This window comes from Peromyscus eremicus, chromosome 5 (assembly GCF_949786415.1).
Source record: "Peromyscus eremicus chromosome 5, PerEre_H2_v1, whole genome shotgun sequence".
NCBI classification, from domain to species: domain Eukaryota; kingdom Metazoa; phylum Chordata; class Mammalia; order Rodentia; family Cricetidae; genus Peromyscus; species Peromyscus eremicus.
In genome coordinates, this window is record NC_081420.1 from 25,734,673 (window position 1) to 25,755,567 (window position 20,895).

The following is a 20,895-nucleotide window of genomic DNA, read 5'->3' on the forward strand; positions in this document are numbered from 1 at the left end:
CTCAGCTTACTGTGGGGAGTACTATCCCAAGCCAGGTAGTCCTGAGCTGTAGGGTAATTGAACATGAGCTTGAAAGGAAGCCAGTCAGTAGCTATCGCGAGACACCATGACCATGGCAACTCTTATAAGGGAAAACATTTAATTAAGGCGGCAGCTTACAGTTTCAGAGGTCCATTATCATCATGGTAGGACACGGAGGTGTGCAGGCAGACATGGTGCTGGAGAAGTAGCTGAGGGTCCTACATCTTGCAGGCAACAGGAAATGGTCTCTGTGTCACAATGAGCAAAGGTTGAGCAAAAGAGACCTCAAAGCCCATGTCCACAGTGACACACTTCCTCCAACAAGACCACACCTACTCCAACAAAGCCACACCTCCTAATAGTGCCCTTTGGGGCCATTTTCTTTCAAACCACCACAGTAGCATTCCTCCATGATTTCTACTCAGTTCCTGCCATGAGTTCCTGCCCTGGCTTCGCTGAGGATGGACTGTAATCTGTGAGATGAAATTAACTCTTTCTTTCCTCTCCCATGTTGGTTTTGGTCCCGGTGTTTATCACAGCAACAGAAAGCAAAGTAGGTCAAGGGCTAAGCAACTATGGACCCACGCCTCTGGAACCACACACCCAAATAAACCTCCTCTCACAAGCTGCCAACCTCAGAAAGCTCACTAACACAAGCACCGTCCAGCAAGTCAAGGTCGGACACTGGCCTACCATTGACTAGACACATTTCTTCCTTCAAGTCAATTTCTTTAATGAAGTCCAGGATTAACAACATTTTTTGTTGTTTTTTTTTGAGACAGTTTCCCTGTGTATCCTTGGCTGTCCGGGAGCTCGATTTGTGCTGAGATTAAAGGCGGGTGCCACTACTCTTATTTCAAGATTCCTGAGAGCCAAGTGTGGGAGATCAGCACAGATGGTTACTACGTTGGACTTGGTGCTCATGGCTGGCTCCCTTTGTGCACTCATCCATGTCCTGGGTGAAAGGATGAATGGTGCTGGCTGGTCGGTGGAAAAGTCACAGGCCACGACTACCAGAGTTAGAATGGGCTTTATTAGAAAGAAGAGGGGATAGGAGGGAGGAGCCAGGCCTGGCAGGGGAGGGAAGTGGGGAGCAGAGCAGAGAGGAAACAGAAAGAAGGGGTGGGGGTCCGTGTCCAGCTTTTTAAGGCGGGGACGCAGTCACCCACACCCCCGATGATATAAGACATTAGACTCAGAAGAGTGAGAGCAGGATCCTAACACTGGGTAATGGCCATCAAAGTGAAGGTAGGGTCTTTGAGTGGTCACACACATCTAGCAGATCATCATGGTCACTGTCCTTGTTGGTTTTAACTGTCAATTTTACACAGTCTAGAGTCAGCTGAGAAGGGAGTCGAGTTTCAAGGGACGGTCTTGACTGATAATTAATATAGGAGGACCCAGCCTACTGTGGGTGACACCATTCCCTTGGCAGTTGGTCCTGGATGGAACCAGAAAGCTAGCTATGCATGATCTTTCGAGCAAGTCAGAGAGCAGCATGCCTCCTTGTTTTCTTCTTCAAGATCCTGCCTGTGTTCCTGTTCTGACTTCCCTCTAGGGGTGAACTGTGACTTGAAAGTATAAGCCAAATAAGGCCTTCCCTCCCTGTTGCTTTTAGACACTATAAAAGCACTGCAACAGAGATGAAAGGAAAGATATCTTTCTCAGGCTGAACCACCCAGGCCTGAAGTCTGGACCTCAGATCTAAGGCTCCCCTTCTGCGCAGGACGGCCCCACAGGCCTAACTGTGATGCCTGCCTCGCTACGTCCTCAGGGAACAGTCTCACTACTTGGTCACCATTCGGGGTTTCTGGAATCTCTGTGCCTTTGTGGTCTTCGGGACAGGTGGGCAGCTGACCTGGCAGTAGTCTGGAAAGAGGGAAAGGATGGCATGAGGGTGGTGGGCTGGACTCAAGAGTCCCTGTGGGGCAGGAGACTGGGGTTCTTTGGGACTCAGCCCAGAAGAGCAGCAAGTCTCCCACATCCCTCAGCCACTTCCTGGAAATGGGCTCTTAGGCACAATATATTTCCTCTCAAGATCATTTGTCACGGGGGCGGGGTGGGGGAGCTCTCGTCAAAGCTAACCCCTGGCCCACAGAGCAAGTGTGGGTCTGTCCTTGACCGCCCGGGAGCACTCACCCAGGACCTGGCTTATCATCTAGTCCTGGGGATTCTCCTGAAGTCCTTAGCCCCTGCCTATCTCTTTGCCAGGTGTGGCTGTGCACACCTCTAATCTCAGCACTCAGGAGGCACAGACAGGCAGATCTCTGAGTTTGAGGCCAGCCTGGTCTACAGAGTGAGTTTCAGGCTAGCCAGGGATACATAGTGAGAAGCTGTGTTAATAACAAACAAAACCCCACCTCATCTCAGGCTGTCCTTGTCACTCCACCTACCCCAGTCCACTATAAGCTCCACACCTTGTTCATTCTACTTGTCTCCCTGGCTTCCTGCAGGGCTTGTGGCCCGAAGGCCTTCCTCTGTACCCTCCACAGACATTTGCATGGGCGACTTCCTCGGAGCCGGCCATCCCTGCCCCATCCCGGTTCCTTCTCCCCTTGAACTCACATCTTTATTTTCCTCTTCTACTTCCTTTACTGTCACTTTTCCCTGTTAGAACTTAAGTTGCAAAGAAGTCAGGTTTCTTCTGTGTGGTTTTCTTAGTGTCCCAGTCAGGGGGAACGCTGTGGGTGGTGACATCCCTAGGCAGGTGGTCCTGGGTGTTTAAGAAAGCAGACTGAACAAGCCAGGGGGAGCAAGGCAGCAAAGAGCATTCCTCCATGGTCTCCACTTCCTGCCCCGACTTCCCTTCATAATGGACTGTGACCTAAGAGTGAGTTCTTAGCTGAATCAACCCTTTCCTCCCCAAGTTGCTTTTGGTCATGGTGTTTATAACATCAGTAGAAAGCCAATAGAATGCCAGCTGCAGTCCAATGCACCTGGGCACTGAGTCCATGTTTACAGGTGCCTGACACATCACTCAGTGGTTGGTAGCGCCCTTCCATCCAGCTGGTGAGGCTGGAGGCTGTGCTGCTAAGTTGCTTGTATGTGATGATCACCACCAGAATTTTAACTGCTGAGCCATCTGTCTAGCCCTGTGGGACATGTTAGGATCCTTATTGGTATCTCATCAAAGCCAGTTGTTGGAGCCAAAAGAGGAGCCTGAGAAGGCTTAGGGACCCCGTTCCTCCTGCCATGCTGTGATCTGGAACTTAAAACAGGATTGTCAATGACTTTATATCATAACCTATAATTAGTTTCCCCACAAATCAGTTTCTTCTAGGTTTGCTTTTCCCTCCGCCAAGACAGGGTTTCTCTGTGTAACAGTCCTGATTGTTCCAGAACTCATTCTGTAGACTAGGTTGGCCTCGAACTCACAGGGATCTGCTTGTCTCTGCCTCCTGAGTGCTGGGATTAAAGGTGTGTACCACCACGGCCTGGAGGCTAATCCCCAGTGAGAAGGTACAGGGCTCTTCACAAACACATAGGTTAGACCAGCTGTCTTCAAACCCTGGGACTCCTGTCCCATGGCTAGGCTCACTAAAATCTGCACCACTAGGATTTCAGCTTACCAGAATTCTCAGCCTTCCTAATGCTGCCACCCTTTAATACAGTTCATGTTGTGGTGATCCCCTCCTCCCCCACAACGATAACAATTATTTTCATTGCTCCTTCATGACTATTGTTGCCATAGTTATAAGGCATAATGTAAGTATCTGTGTTTACTGATGGTCTTTGGCAACCCCTGTTAAAGAGGCGAGACCCACAGGTTGAGAAACACTGCTCTACGCCATGCTAACTCAGTCCCTTACAAATGAGTTAGGGAAGAAAGGCCAGGCATTCTCCTTAGTAGTTAGGACTGCATAGGAAAACAGACCTGGCTGTGTGAGTCGCCCCAGCTCCAGCCATCTTTACTGCCCCTCAGGTGACCCCATCTGGCCTATGAAATTTCACCACAGCTGCTGACATTCCCCATCCACATTCTCAGGACAGAACCTCTTAACTGCAGCCAACTTACTTTCATTTATTTCTAAAGATTTATTTATTATGTATAGTGTTCTGCCTGCATGTATGCCTGCAGGCCAGAAGAGGGCATCAGATCTCATTACAGATTGTTGTAAGCCACCATGTAGTTGCTGGGAATTGAACTCAGGACCTCTGGAAGAGCAGCCAGTGCTCTTAACCTCTGAGCCATCTCTCCAGCCCCCAACAGCCTTTTATTAATGAAAGGTTTTCTGATTTTTGAAAAATATATTCATTTTATGTGTTTTGCTCCAGTTTGTTTTGTTTTGTTTTTTTTATAAAGACATCTCCCCTACCCCCTACCCCCTACCCCGAAGATGAGGACCGAACCCAGGGCCTTGTGCTTGCTAGGCAAGCGCTCTACCACTGAGCTAAATCCCCAACCCCTCCAGTTTGTTTTTTGTCTGAGAGTCCTCTGTCCTTCTACCAGGTGGGTCCTAAGGATCAGTCTCAGACTGTCAGGTTTTGGGTGCCTTTACCCACTGGGCCACTGTGCCAGCCCTCCACCTTAGTTTTTGAAGCAGGATGTTTCAGTGAACCCAAGACCACCAATCTGACTGGATTAGCTGCCCAGGGAGTTCCAGGAATCTGTCTTTGTATTAATACCCACCCCACCCTGAGTTAGACACACACACACACACACACACACACACACACACACACACACACACGGCTTTTCCATGGGTTCTGGGGATCTGAACTCAGGTCCTCAACTCTTTTCCGTTGGGCTCTTTACTGACTGGGCCATCTCCCCAGTCCCAACTGTCTTTTAAAGATGCTGCCTAGGCACCCAGGCTTCTTAGGGCACCATTGGTTGGGAATTAACCCTTGACAGCCCCATGACGCCCGACAACTAAGACCAGCCCTGAATGGGCTGCAGGTTTGGAGGAACTCACAGGCTGGCCATGTGCCATTTTTTAAATATAACATTTATTGCTTAGATGGTTTGATACAGAACAGCTTTCTTTTCATTCTGAATTTGGAAGTTCTATACAATTGAGTACAAAGAGGAACAAAAGTACCAAAACCAAACTTGTGATTCTGTTCATGTGGCATAAACCAGTTTTGTATATGACATTGTAGCAGCAGTTTTTAAGTTCCCTTTAGAAAAATATGAATTCTACAGTTATTATTGTTTCCTGTTTAATGCATGGGCTGAAATCATCAGGATCAACTTCTTGAGGAAAGAGAGAAGAAAGAGACGAACGTAGGATGAGCTCTCTGAAATCGGCATCCGACTCACGGAGGCGTCCCCAGAGCTGCCGGGAAAACAGCCCCATTGGGCCTCTTTGTTTCGCTTTCACAGCCAGGTATTTTATGTAGTGATTGAATCTCAGCATTGTGTCCATTAAAGAGAAAAACGAAAACAAAACAAAAACAAAACAACAACAAAATAACCAAGAAAAAATTTGCACCTCAAAATTTTTTCAGACAATCCATATATATATATATACATATATAATATATATATATATTTGTAAAAGCCCTGAGGAGAAAGAGAATCAAACAAAATGTCTAGAAACAAGTTAGCTGGACATGCAAACTAAGCTATGATTCACCCAGCGTTTCAACAAATCACAAATTTCACAGTTTAATATGGCGGGAGGAAGGCGGGCAGGACGACCAAGTAATACATCTCTCAATCTCACTAATAAAATGTGGCAAGACCTTATTGACTAGGAAGGAATCGATCAGACTACATAAAGCTTTAAATCAATAGTGATTATTGCGAGCTGCAGCCCTGGCTACGGCGCTGCTGGGAGCCATTCCCTGGTACATCTTACCGCAGCGTAGAGTTCAGTCATGGCTTCTCCCCACAGTATCATTAGTTTAGTGTGGAGAGTTGCAAAGAAAAACAAAACACAAGAAACCCCAAATAATAACAATGAAAATAACAATTGTAATAATAATAAACAACAACTAAGGGATGCAGGAGCTCGCTTTAACTTAGAAGACCATGGGGTCATTGGTTCTGATTTCTCTCTACAGTAAATAAAATCTCAATTTTAAACTGGTTCATACATCCCTAATACAGTTAAAAAAATCATATATACCTCAACATTTTTTCATATGCAAATATCACTTTTCATCATCTCTAGAATATCTATCTCCCATTGAAGTCAGGGTGGTTAGATTTTAGCCACTAGAAACTGGTGGACAAAAGGGTACTCATGTCTCAGAGCCAGAGGAGCATATGGAGCCACAGGGTGAGGGGAAGAAGTGGAGCAGAGGGAGACCTCCCCTAAGGAAGTCTCGAGGCTCTGCAGGCAAGGGACAAGCACAGGGCTCTAGTAGCAGTGTGGCTCAGGCATCCTCGGTCTCTGCTAAAGGACAGGGTGCTGAACAGAGGTCAGCTACAGTAGGAGCGGTTTTTTTTGTTTTTTGTTTTTCTAATGAGGGACATCTACTGCCTGTATAGAACACTCAGGAATAAAAAGAACCTTGCCTTTGTGCACTGGGGGATTGGGCAGTTAGGAAGTGAAAAGCGCTGCTCTCTCCAAGCAGCGACCCCACACTGCAGGAAGGTGCAGGAAGACAGCCCTCTCGTCTAAACCTTGCCCACGCAGTTCAGGTCATTACCAGCAGTAGTATCTCATTGCTTTTCAAACGACAGTAGCACAGCTGGGGGAAGGCTGGGGCCCGGCTCAGCAGGCAGACTGGGATGCCTGGCACGCTGACTCCGAGGTGCCCCAGGTGTGGCCTGGACACGTGCATCCTGGTCCTCTCTCTCTGAGCCACTCCTGGGCCATGCTTGGAGGACCGACCACTCCTGGCCCCGCTGGCTTCTACAGTCCCGGAAGAAAGGCTTGTCTGAGTACAGTAGAAGAGCCATCAGTCATGTGCCAGCAAGAGCTTCAGGCACACGTTATGCGGGGACCAGGCGGCAGTGCGGGTCTCCCAGGACAAATATTGCCCATTTGTTTCTGCTGAATGCAGAGCCCAGCAAACTGATGAACTATTAATAATAATAATAATAACAACAATAATAATATTAATAACATATATCGAATGGGAGAAGGGAAAATCAATATATGACATCCAGGTATGTCCTCCATAGGTTACGCTGTTGAGGAGGCCATTCTTCTCTGTAAATTAAAAATTTGAACAGTAACCATTTCTAACATGGAGAAAGTGGAGACACGTGAGGTTGAAGCTAGAATCTTTCCTGGCTTTGGCTCACACCACACTGGAACTCTGCATCGACCACATCCATGGCTCCTCCACCAGGTGACCCAGAGAAAAAGGTCTAGCTTAGAAATCAGCCTCCCACCCTCTTCCCTTCGGTCATGTACATGAAATTCACATCATTTTCTTCCAGTTATTGGCTACGGGGATCCAAGGGTTAGGCTTTCTTCTTCTGTTTCCAGCTCACAGAACGAACAGTACTATCACAGGTTCACAAAAACAAGCTCAAACACACCAATACAAAAGGTAATGTTAATGCTTAAATGAAGAGATACTACCAACAACTCATTAAAATATTTGTTTTGTTAAAACGCCACTGGGGGGGGCGGGGGTCACTCCCACAATGACATGGGAGGACCCATAAGTAGTTAAGGCACTGGAGGCCGCCATACTGGGGCCGGGAGCATGCGCACTGAGTAAGGCTATGGCACGAGCTGGTTGGCCGCACTGTCTCTCTCTCTTGCCCTCTTTCCTCTCTCTCTCTCTCTCTCTCTCTCCAGACAGCTGAAGGACACTGAGAAAATCTTGTGAAATCTCTACTGGGGAGGCTCTGCTAGCTTTGTCTGTGTGCTGATGGGGACGGGACAAGCTGTCACTCCACCCCCAGGAGCTGCGAGGCACTGTCGGGGGCTGCCAGGATGGGAGCGGGCCTCTTGGCGCACAGCTCCAACAAGTCCTGCACGAGGGCTGCTGGGCTTTCGGGGTCTGTTTCACCTGGAGACGCCTGCTCCTTAGGGGTGCTGTGGCCAGGCTCAGCTGCCCGTTCTGGTGCAGCCCTCTCCTCCTGGCTACAATCCTTCCCCGAACTGGCCAAGTTCTCTTTCCGGCTCCTGGTGATGGCCACGTGGTTGCTGGTACTCGGAGCTGCGTCGGCCTCGTTCTCTGAGACAGGGTTGTTAGCACTGTGGGTGGACTCGTCCTCACTGTCCTCCTCAGCCCGCTCGTCCTTGTCACTGTCTTTCCCATGGTGCTTGCTGTGCCTGGCTTTCTGGTGGATCCGCTGGTGTCGAACGAGGCTGTGCTTCAAGGTGAAGGTTCTCTCACAAGTCTGACACTTGTACGGCCTTTCCCCTAAGCACCAAGAGAAGGAAAAATGAGATGTCTATTAGCATAAAGGCCACTGGTTCCCAGCTCCCTGCTCTACACGAATGCAGCATCCAGAAGTAAATAAGCTAAATAAACCTCGCTGCTCAGGAAAAGCCCTCTTATTTGTCCAAACTGGCAAGACTAGGGGCCACATTCTTCCTCCTGTTCCTCTCAACCTAAGTCTTCTACACACTGATCTTCAAAGAATCCCAGAAGCAAAGAGTCCTGCAGAAGGACTGAATGGTCCTCGCCCAGGCTCTGCAGGGCCAGCAACAGCCCCTCACTCAAGGCACAAGGTGTAGTTGATTTACAAATCAAGCTGCCACAGCTGAGAACATCTCTGGCCAGAACAAGGTATCATGTAGCGCCCATGACAGTGCCAAGGCCGCTTGTGGTGGGGGGCATGGAGTGTGAGATCTGGACAAGGGTGCTCTCTGAGGGATGGTGGAGGAAGGATGTTTCTATTTTTTGGCTTCATGGTTCTTTCTACCCAGGTCTCTCCTCTCCTCTCTTCTCCCTCCCTCCCTCCCTCCCTCCCTCCCTCCTTCCTCCCACCCCCTCTCTGGCAAAATAAAAGGACCTTCTTTGGACATTGCAGCACCAGCCCTACAGGTGGCAGGCTAAGAGCCACAAGGCTCAAGGATGTGCCCATGTGGCAGCTAGCAGAGGAGTGTGTCATCATCCATCAGGTTGGCTGCTACAAGGCCAAGAAAAGAACAGTCCCACCCACCTACTAATGGAGGACACACGGGATCTTCACAACACAGACTAGGCCAGCACCTGACTTCCATGGCATATATTCCCCCGTGTCCTTCTTAGGATCTGGCTTAGGGCTACATGGGATGTGACATATGCCCGCTGTTCTTGTTCTAGAAGCCCGTGGACAGGGCAGCCATCCCTATCTATAGGACAAGACTGGAGCTGAGCGGCTGAGGAAAACAGTGCTTTCCAAGGCAGCACTGCAGAGGACCACGCCCTGCCCTGCAGAAGGTCTGGGCCACTCAGGGCCAAGGAGACAACTCCGTAAGAGCCCCACTTTCCCCAGCTCAAAGGACGACCCTGCAACCCAGCCAGCTTTCTCAATGGCCTCTGGAACTGACTTCCAGTTAGACTCTGGATGACCGAAGTGGGCTACCTTGGCCTCTACTGGAAGGCTGGGGCTGGTCTCTCATACCTGTGTGTGACCTCATGTGCCGAGTGAGGTCCTGCAGGGACCAGAAGCGCTTGTTGCACACACTGCAGACCTTCTTCCTCTTGTCCGCCTTACTGGCCATGCTTTTGGGGGAGTCCGTCTTTGGTCTCTTGTCGCTGCCGTCACCCCTCTTCTCCGTTGTGCCCTCCCCATCGGAGGGACCCTCTGTCTCTTCATTCTGCTTCTCCACTGAGGCCTCCCTGGTTCCTGGGGTTGGATCTATCGCTGGGGATTCGGCAGGCTTCTCCTCAGGCTCGGGGGAAGGCGAGGACCCCTCGGCTGCTCTGCCTGCGCTCTCGTTCTCCGGCAAAGGCTCCTCCATCTCCTCCTTGGGCTGCTGGCAGCTGTGTGCCCTCCTGTGGCGGCTTAGGGTGCCCAGGAACTTGAAGTTCTTTCCACAGGTATCACAGGTATGCTTCTGGTCCTGCTGGGCTGTGCCTTGGCTGTCCATGGTGCCTGCCTCGCTCTCGGCCAGCTTGAAGTCCATCAGCTTGCTGGCAAAGTCCAGATCCAGGCTCTGGTTGCTGGCTGTGTCTTCCTCCAGGGCATCGGCATCCCTGGTGCCCTCTCCCAAGCCACACTCTTCCTCTGGCTCTGGGTTCTCCTCTGTCCCCTTTTCTTCCTCCTTCTCAGGAGGGGCTGCCTCTGCTTTGGCCTCTGGAACAGTGAGGTCCTGGGTAGCTGGGCTGAGCTCCACGGCTCCCTCTGCTGGCGGCTGCTCCTTCTCCCGTGCTGTGAGATCCAGCACCTCAGCTGGGGTGGTCAATGTGTCTGTGTCTGACTGGCTGTCTGTGTAAACAAGCAGAGCAGGGAAGGGGTTCAGATGAGGCGACACTGAGAATGTCCTTTTCAAGGGCTCTACTGGGACTTGGCTGGACCCACCCTGGCAACCTGGACACTAAACCTAGTGAGGACTTTTTGAACCTGGAGTGGCAAGAAGGACCAAACCAGCCTTCATATTCCCAGGTAAGCAGATGGGTTCTTGTGCCTCAGAACTCCTGACCTCCACTGTCACACCCACGTTCACTCAGCTGTCCCCACCCCCAAGGAAGGTGTGAGTGACTCAGGCAGTGCAGACAGACAGGGCGTGCATTCCAGAGACTCGAAGTACTAGGGAGGTTGAGGAAGCCAAGTTGTAAAGGTTATCTTTCCAGTGCAAAGAGCTTTTACGAACATGCAACATACACAAGAACAACCCCCATCTTCCGAACGTGGTCCTCAAGGAGGTTCACGGAAAAGGAGCCCCTGTGTGGATTCTGTGTATATGGTCCACGGGCACCTCCCCAGGGAGAGGCCAGAGAAGATGCTCCTGCACCTGTAAACCATGCATGCAGAGGACCTTCTACACAAACCTGGTCAAGAGCACATGGGGAGGGATGGCAGGCGACTCAGAGGGGCATGAGAGTGTGGGTGGGCATGACGATAGGACCTAGAAGGGGAGTCTACAGACCGTGATTTCTTGTTCCTACTTGTCTCCCTCCCACAGCAAAACTGGACATGAGAAGTTCATCAGCTTCTAAGGACCGTAAATGAAGGCACCATGACCAACATTAATGACACCAAAGCCAGGCACTTTGGTGCACGCCTGCAGTATCAGCCCTTCAGAGACTAAAAGCAGGTAGGTAAGAGCTTGAGGCCAGGCTGGGCTCCACAGTGAACTCAAGGCCAGCCTAGGCTATGAAACAGACCCAGAGAGAGAGAGAGAGAGAGAGAGAGAGAGACAGACAGACAGACAGACAGACAGACAGAGACAGAGATTGAGAAACATTAGTTTTTCTCTACTAGGGTTGAACAAGGACTTACTGGTTCTAACAGCAAAATGGAATCTGGCTAAGAACTACTGTTTAGCTGCACACTTAATGTCCAATTTACCACTATGGATTTCCAGTGCTTCCTCTGAACCCCAAAGAGGAAACTCACTGTTTTAGAGCACATATAGAAGATGCACCCTCTGATAGGCACATCTCTAATCAGTGCTTGAGGCAGCCAAGATTCATGCACCTAATCTGAGACTTGCTGTGGTGGGATACACCAGAAGACCACCACATGCCTATCATTCCTTCCGTGTCACATGCTCCATCACGTGCCATCAAGGCGGGTCTTGGGGCTGGGAGAGAAGCTGCCTCTGAGATGGTATTTATACTTCACACCTGCCTGGGGCTTTGGGCTCTCCTACAGCCAAGTGAGGACGCGTCCACCTGCGTCAATTCATTAGTTTCGTTCTTACTGTACTCCTTGGTAGAGGCTGTTTGGGTATCTCAGGAGACTTCAGAATTAAACAAGTAATCATGGTATGAAGATAATTTGTGACAAGAAACAGCAATCCTGAGACATGTACACTAATATTTGGGCTACACTTTAAAGGAAACATCCATGCTCATTTTCTGGAATTGGTTTCAGCTCTACAACAAAAGCAGAGGCAGCTTAGATTGTTTGCTTTGTGAGCAATTCTGTGCATGCACACACGCACGTGTTTTCACGCACATGTGTTTGGAAACCAGAGGTCAATGTCTGCTGTCTTCTCATTACTCTCTGTCTTATTTCTTTGAGACAGTGTCTCTCACTAACCTGATTGCTGATTGGCCGGACTGGCTGGCCAGCAAGCTGCAGGGGTCCTCCTTCATCTTGTCTCTTGCTACCACAGTCTAGGGATTTTAGGCACCAGCCAACCCAGTGTTTTGAATGGGTCCTAGGGATTGAACTCAGGTCCTCATGCTTGTCTGGCAAACAATGCAGAATGAGCCACGTCCCTAGGCCAGTTCACAAATAGGTAATGTTCTACTTTTTTCTAGTACACCTTAGGCTGCTCCTATTATTGGTTTTTCAGCAAAACATGATTTCTTTCTCTTTTGGAAACAGGAGTTTGTTACGTATCCTAGGCTGGTCTTGAACTTGTGCTTCTCCCTTCTTAGGCCCAGAGTAGCCTGGACTTACCCAGCACATGGTTGTTTGAATTGGGGAGAATGTATTTAAGATGATAAACTTATAAAAATAAGCTGGGCAGTGGTGGCGCACACCTTTAATCCAAGCACTCAGGAGGCAGAGGCACGCAGATCTCAGTGAGGCCAGCCTGGTCTACAAGAGCGAGTTCTAGGACAGTAAGGAATATATATATAGAGAGAAACCCTGTCTCAAAAAAACAAAAACAAACAAAACCCCAAAATCCACTTATAAAAATAAAAATGAGGCCGGGCAGCGGTGGCTCATGCCTTTAATCCCAGCACTCGGGAGGCAGAGGCAGGTGGATCTCGGTGAGTTCGAGGCCAGCTTGGTCTACAGAACAGGCACCAAAACTACACGGAGAAACCCTGTCTCGAAAAACCAGAAAAAACAATAGCGAATTCTGAAACCAAATCCAGGTACAAGCACTGAGACTGAATTACCCTATTCATGATCCAGTTCTGAAGATGGACAAGTTCTATGTCCAATAAGGCTTTACTCTTTTGAACAAAAGTAGCTTGTTTGCACTCCAAATTCCCACTAGGGGGAGTGTGTTAGCAGGGTAGCCTGTGACCTGGTTTTGTAGGATTCTTGGGGACAATAGACTTAACCTCCTCACATATGGTGAGTGAGTAGACTACTTGAAAGGACACGTCCTATTATGGCTTCTCCTCAAAACCCTACTTCCAAATGTAGGCAGCTGAACTCGTCACTTCTTATGGGCAATGCTTCTGTGTCCCCATCAGTCCCCACTTAGTGCCTTTGACACTTAAGGATCTCTTGCTTAGAAATGAAATGCCACTCAGCTAATGTGACAGATACAACTGACCTACATGACCTGATGGAAAGTTTTGCCTGCACTTTGCCTGATGTGTTCAAGCACTTTTGGGTACCAGTGCATGTGGACAACAGGACTTCTGGGTTGGAAAAAGTGCCTTCCATTAAGGAATAGTTTAAAAATACTCAAGTTTATATTGTAAAGGGTCCTGTCCAGGTACCTACAAACGTGATGTCTACTTCATGCATCACTAAGAAACAAGAAGATTCCTCAAGAGCAGAGTAGGCCACATCTGCCTAGCACAGGGAAGAGTCTCCATTTAAAGCCGAGTATTTAACACAGCCCTTTAAGGGAAAACTATCCCCCATCATAGTATTTTTAGCACTGGGTGTGGGGGAAATCTGGGGTGCATTTTCATGGAAGATCTCATGTGGCTGGAAAAGTCATACTGACATAAGACGTATTTAGGATTTAAAAGAATTCAATCTATGCACATAAACCGAACCTTGAAAACTTCAGGAACTTCCTGGTCACTTCCCGACTCCTTCAAACAAAGTCTGCCCGGGATTGAGGATGTGGTTCAGGTGGGAGAGTACTCGCCTACCCAAGCTGATGGACTTGCAAAGCCTGGCTTTGCCTCTAAGCACTACACAAGCTGGGTGTGGTGGTATACTCTGGGGAAACTTCAGAAGTAGAAGCAGGAGGACCAGAAGTTAAAGGTCATCCTTGAGTTCGAGGATAGCCTGGGCTATCCTGTCTCCAAGGTCAAAACAGAAAAAAACTTTTTTTTTTTTGTTTTTTGTTTTTTTGAGACAGGATTTCTCTGTGTAGCTTTGCGCCTTTCCTGGAACTCACTCTGTAGACCAGGCTGGCCTCGAACTCACAGAGATCCGCCTGCCTCTGCCTCCTGAGTGCTGGGATTAAAGGTGTGCACCACCACAGCTGGGCTCAGAAAAGAACTTTGAAAAGAAGCCTTTTCCTCCATCCCCTCAGCTAGTATCACAGCCACGTGGTTTATACATTTCTCAAATCCCTCAACTCCCAAGTCTCCTGTTCTGGTTTCTCTCCCTCCTAAATGTGTACTCTTTCTTACTGTGAGCCATGTCTAGAATTAAACCAGACACGTATCCCTTTGATAGTTTCACAACTTTCAGTGACTTCCTTTCTGAGAGGCTTTGTCCCTTTAAGAAAATCTATATAACTTCTGGGGCAGGACCTTGGAAAAAGACAACCTGTAATTGTAAACTTAAAAAGTAAATACAGCCACAGGCTAACACTTGGTGCCAAAGCTAAGCTCAGACCATAAATTCTGACTGAGCTCCACCATCAGCAGGAGAGTTCCTGTGAACATCCTCCCATGTGAGTAGGATGCAGTCACTGAGACTCCCACCCCAGAGCAAGCCCTGTGTCGGCTGCCTGCCTTCCCTCTTGCACTGGTTTGGGAAGAATCAAGGACTGTTCTGTAGAGCAGGCTGTAAGAAACCGTTCCAGTCTAATAGGTGCCCTGGCAATGATGGTTAAACATTAACAGGACAGTCTGCGGCAAAGACAGCTGTGGCAGCGCCTCGGGCTTCCTGGAGCTTGAGAAGCAGCTGGGGCTGGGCTCACAGGGAGTCAGCCATGGCAGGATACCTTTCTGTACTCAGAGATCTTGGAGAGTGATGTGGAAATAGAAGTCGGGGTGGGGAGAGGAGCCAGCAAACCAGATGGACCATTCTTGTCCTTAGAGGGTCTGACCTGGGCAGAAGGACCAGGCAAGCCAAAGGCATTCCATTGCTTTCACAGGCTGAGTGAAGGGGTGGGAAGGGTAGAGGTGGTCTGGTCCCCTGGGGTCAGCTCTCCCTGAAATCCAGTCCACTGTGATGTGTCATCACTGAGGTAAGGACAAGGGAGTCAGGGGTTGGGATTAATGACTGTCACTCTGTACACACTGACGCCCAGGGTTGGGGTACCTCCCAAACTACACAGCACTCTATCCCACCCAAGTCTGAGGAAGAGACGTCACAAGACACAACTGCAACCCTAGATAAACACATCCAGGGCTTAGCGTCAAGCAACGGGCAGATGCCAGCTTTCGGCACCCACAGAGCTAGCGGGCATCTGCAGTGCCCTCATCCTATCCGGCTGGCTGAGGTGGCCTGAAGCAGCCTGGTTTTTCTACAGTGGTGTTTCGGGGGTAGGAGGGGGCATACTCCAGCAGTCGGACTGTGGAGTGTATTGGATAGAAGACATGAGTAAATACAGAAGCTTGAAGGGGGGAAGTTGGTATAACAGGAACGGGCAGTGTTAATTACTCTGTAGGGTTGGAGGGAGGAGGCACACATCAGCACAGGAGAATAATCCCCGGATCCAGGTCAAGCAGTTGTGATTAAAGAAAGGGCATGCAGAGTGCTTTCTCAAACAAGGACAGGTTTATACTGGGAAAGAGTTATTGAAAAGAAACACCCTACTCTGTCCCACCTCGACTCCCCCCACCCCCCATCTAAAAGCTCGGGGGCCACAGTTCCTGCAGTACTGAGTCCACTGGGCAAGTGCTTCTCAAGAAGGCTGCAGAAGCTGGGTCCCCCAAACTTCAGAGCTTTGCATTTCCTTCAGGGATTTACACCAGGAGCTGAAAGTATACCACGTGTGGCACATCCCACCTTCCAGGACCAGAACAATGGCAATTTCAGGAAGGACAGTGCTGGATCTCCCCCTCAGCAGCTCCAAAGTCCTCTAGGCACTGACGCTATTTCCCCAACTCCAGAGGCCTTGGTGTCAGGAAGTCTAGGCAGGGCCTGGACTTCCAGTCCTCCACAAGGCCCCCAAGCTGAGGCTGCGCAGAGCTCGGCTCCAGCTCACACAGCTTTAACCGAGCTCTGGGGAGCGCCCTCCTCTCTCTGGTTCTCCATCACCTGGAGGCTCTACCTGTGCTATCATGGGATCCAACATCACCCTCTTTGGGGGGAATAAGCCCGTTTCTTCTTAGGGAGCAGGTGGTAACTCCGTGTTTGCGCAACTGGTGGCGTTCACAGTTAGATTTGGTAGAAAAGAAGGCATCGCATTTTTGACAAGGGAAGGGTTTCTGACCTGAAGCAGGAAAAAAAAATATGTATTTATCTGGCTTTCTACTGCAATGAGAAAGAAAAGTTGCTTTTGATCTACTCTCCTTGGACTGCTGGCATCTGTTCACCCCTCCACCCTTTCATTTTAAGAAAATAAGAGAAACACACTTAAAACAAAAACAGAGAAACGACAACTAAAATAACCATTTTTCCCTCAGCCTTCATGTAATGGAAGTTGTCTTCAAGCGCTAAAAGAAAGTTAACAATGAAATCAAGATACATGTGTTTCAAGTAAGACAGTAAACAACGTTAACACCACTACAAGGTTTTTAAGGCATGGCAAGCAATACCTACATAACCTAGGGGAGACCATGAACCCCTGGTAACCTTCAGGACCCATGGTGAGAAGTCAGAGAGTCCTCTGTCCAGTGGGGCAGCTCTCCCCCTTCTTGACAAGGCAGTTGTGGCTCCCACGGAGGGAATTCTGCAGTGACCTTACCTAGGCCCTACGAATGAGTGACAGGAGGATTCACCGCACAGTTCCCAGGTTTTGTTACTCTAGCTTTGTGCAGTGGTAAGTGACCAGCACACAGCGAGGTCTACACCGGGTTACACGCTCTACAACGCTATGAATGAACAGGCTGACATGTTGGGAGGAGAGGCCCTTCCTTCCCTCCCAGAGGAGGTTTCGGCTTTGGCCTGCTTACCCCCCTCACTTATCTGATTCCATCTGCGTGGTAAACACCGTGTTTCAAAACGCACTGGAAGCTCCGCTGTGACTGGGTTTGTGTGGATTGATGCGGAGGGGAAGGCTCAGCAGGAGAGCATGCAGGATAAAGTCGGACAGGAGAAGTTGAGGAGGTAAGGAAGGAAGAGGGGGAAGAAGAGAGGCAGGAAAACGGGAATGGGAAGCGGGAGAGGAAGAGAGCAGCATCGTGAGCTTTAGGAGAGAGAAGGCAAAGGTGGATTGCTCGGTGTCCCTGGTTCGCTCCCACCCCTCGCCCTTGCTCCAGCTGACTCCCTTGGGACAAGGTGTCACGGACTAAAAGCATGGGGTTGCTGCCTAGTGCTGCAGTCTTGGAGCCTTGAACCTGTAGGCAATCTTCAATAACTGACAGAGTCACAGGGCCCAGCTCCCTGGAAACACAAACCAGGGACCTTCCTTTTAGATTAAGACTTTAATATCGGCAAAGCTTGGCACTGCAGAGGCCCCCAAGGCTTGCTGCTAGGAAGAGCCAGATGGGCTTCTTGTTTTCCAGGGGAGAGAGGCCCAGAATGCCTTCGACAATGCACTCAGGATAGTTAGTAGGGATAATTGAAGACAAGGGGCATTTATTCCCTCCTGGGAGCACAGAGCTCACAGACCTTCTTAGGAGCTGGCTGACAGTACAGATGGGCCAGGGATGGAGCTCAAGGGCACAGCTCTTGCCTGGCACTTATGAGGCTCTGGGCTTGAACTACAGCATCAAAAAAAGGAGCAGCAGCAGCAACATCCACCCACAAAACCAGCCAAAGAAACAGATAAAGACCCCTACCCCAGCAATGTCTACTTCGTGGGGTAGAAAGGCACACAAAATGTGTATAGGGTTGAGGGTGACAAGACAGACATAAATGTTTACATCAATCCAAGCATACTCAGAGACCTTGGAAAGGCCACAAAATCCTGTCATGTGCACATTTAGAATGTACTGAAAAAGGACCTTGTACAATAGTTGAAAATCCACCAAGTGGTTGGTGAGTCCCCTGACAGGGATCCACATGAGTTTTCTGCTAAAAGCACAGAAAACACCTTCATTAAAAAAAAACAAAATCATAAAGTGACTAGCTGTAGAAACATCTTTGCTGTGTATTTTCCAGGTGACTGTCTTGCTTTCCATTAGTAATTGAACACAATCTTTTAAAATTTCCTTTACTATTTCTTTGTCAAAAAGCAAGATGGCAGCTTCCTCAGGTTTGGCCAGATAGGGAGGAAGAGGAGGGAGTCAGAGGAGAAACGGGGCGGGGCTAGTGGCGGACCAGGAGCTCTGCGGCACACTGAAGGGCTGGATCAAGAGCCAGCACCAAAAAAGGTGGAGAGGGGGCTTAAAAGAGGGAAGCAGCAGAAGCTACTACGCTGGGATTCATTCATGTTTTCCATTTGTGTCTGTGTGTACGAGTACATGTGCATGTGTGGGAGGCCAAAGAGGGCGTGGCATCTCTTGGAGATGGGGTCACAAGCATTTCTAAGATGCCCAACATATTACATGGCTGCTGGATCTGAACTCTGCTCTTAACCACCCAGCCATCTCCCCAGCTCCACGACTCTTGATTTCAAAGGAAATGGTACATTCCTATGTCTTACATGATTTACTTTTTAGTTTTCATATGCTTTTCCTTTGTAGGTGGTTTGGACAGCCAGGCTGTATTTCATGATAAAGAGTCATGTTAGTGTATGACAGTTAAAAGACAGCTCGGTGGTACCCGAGCTTGAGGTCATAGGAAGGGCCTCAAACTGACAAGTAACACCATCATTTAAAGCTCACAAGTTCACTGCAGAAAAAAACCATTATTTTTAAAATAGCAGAGATGTAAAAGTGGTAAGCCTTTTTAGCATTTCATAGTAGATCTGAAAATCACCAGAGGACTGCACTCACATCACATGACTTAAATGGCCATTGGTAATTGTCCTGTATTATTATGATGATGATGATGATGATGATGATGATGATGATGTGTGGGCATGCGTGCGTGCGTTTGTTTGTGTGTGTGTGTGTGTGTGTGTGTGTGTGTGTGTGTAAGAAAAGCTGTAACCATAAGGAATTACTTGTGTACCCAGGGATTGTATGTCCCCCACCCCAATGTGGACATTAAAGCCAGTCAGCCAATCTTGATTCATGCAGAGCAGTCAGAAAAGGAAGAGGCATTATCTGAAGGGCACCGGGAGCAAAGCCAGGCAGAAGGAACAAGAGTTTGCTGAGGACAACGGGACCTTGTTTGTCAAGACCTACACGGACGGATGAGCTGCAAATGTTCTCTGAAGAGAATCAAGGTTGGAACTAGCCTGTGACTCAGATGGAGTTTCTGTGGTGACAGGCCTACAGATACTCAAGCCTCCCTGAACTTTCCATAAGCTCCACCCTCAGGGCCAAGACAGCTTTCTTTTGGTATTTTTTTTCCTCCTCCTCCTCCTCCTCCTCCTCCTCCTCCTCCTCCTCCTCCTCCTCCTCCTCCTCCTCCTTCTTCTTCTTCTTCTTCTTTTGCAGTCAAAGCTGCCACTTAAGTAAAAGTGGTAAAGAAAAAGTTTGGGCTGCAGAGATGGTCTTGAAGAAGACCTGAGTCAGTGCTCGGCATCTATAATGTTGGCTCACAGGCACCTGTAACTTTGGCTCCAGGGGATCCAACACCCTCTTCTAGCCTCTGCAGGTACCTGCACACATATGTGCAGTCATACATACAAACACACATACATCAACACCAACTGAACCTTAGTAAAAGGCATCCAAGAACAACTGGTTCCGGTCGCTTTCTACACTCTAAGGACATCTTCCTAATTCAAACTTCAGTGCTTGTTACCCACTAGCAATGGGTAGGAGGTGAGGGGGAAGAGCCCAGAGCTGGCAAAGGAGCTTAAAGCACCCATGAGAAAGCGAGCTAGGGAACCTCAGCTGTTACAGCTGGAGGGGATTCTCAGATATTGCACCATCCTGACCCGTCACTGTGGAACAAGGAACCAGAGCAAAGGGAAGGAGGAAGAGATGAGGACTGAAGCTGAAAGGGACTGGTTTGTTTGTTGGCACTCTGTCCTCCTGTGGCCTAAAGACACAGGATGAGATGCTCAAGAAGGGAACTGGCAGGAACAGTGCATTGTTGTCTCACGAGGCCCAACACACTGAGAGAAAGAACAGTGAGCCACGGGCTTGTACAGAGCTGGAGAAGGGAGAAAATTGAGTATGTAGAAACCACACAAGAGGAGGACATGAAAGATGACAGCTTCCTCCTCAGATGCAGTTCCTGGAACCTAAGCAGGATAAAGAGCTAAAGCCATGCTTGTGCTGGCTGGCCCCTATTTGGACATTTAGCATTTGGCCTCTTTGCTCCACTGTAGGGCGTGGGTAAACCGGAGAAATGTGTCAAGACAAAGTATAGATGCTAGAATAATCCCACATAGTAGACGACAGGATGGAAGAAGGCATCTCTCACTATGTAGCCAGTTAGCTTAACTACAGTGGAAATTGGGTTTTGCTCAGTGCTGTTGACTGGAATTTATTCATTTAAGAAGTAATTTTATTCTCATTCTCTCTCTCTCTCTCTCTCTCTCTCTCTCTCTCTCTCTCTCTCTCTCTCTCTCTCTCTGTGTGTGTGTGTGTGTGTGTGTGTGTGTGTGTTTGCGTGAGTGTGAGCATGTACATGCCATGGCATGCATGTAGACATCAGAGAACAACTTGTGGGAGTGGTTCTTTTCATCTACCATGTAGGTCTTGGGGACTGAACAGGTTCAGAAGCTCCTAAATCAGTAATGATGGTATTCTGGCAATCAAAACCCAGGCAATCATAAGGACTGGACTCTCAAGTGGGGATGTGTCTCTAGTATCTCCAGATGCCAGCACAAATTGAATTGAAGAGAAATGTATCGATGCATCAGTTTCCAG

General features: G+C 48.9%; 1 protein-coding gene across 2 annotated transcripts in view; it reads right to left on the minus strand.

The window, feature by feature from the left end:
* Positions 1-7,717: 7,717 nt before the first annotated feature.
* The window catches only part of Rreb1 (ras responsive element binding protein 1), a 128,596-nt gene continuing 115,418 nt past the window's right edge, over positions 7,718-20,895 (minus strand). Inside the window, exons 11-13 of one of the 2 annotated variants that reach the window (XM_059263156.1) lie at positions 16,131-16,292; positions 9,488-10,294; positions 7,718-8,298 (exon numbers count right to left, since the gene is read on the minus strand). In XM_059263156.1, the coding sequence (XP_059119139.1) occupies positions 7,820-8,298; positions 9,488-10,294; positions 16,131-16,292 (1,448 nt within the window). In that variant the 3' untranslated portion in view covers positions 7,718-7,819. The remainder of the gene's footprint in view (positions 8,299-9,487; positions 10,295-16,130; positions 16,293-20,895) is intronic. The other variant, XM_059263157.1, reaches the window with a different exon arrangement.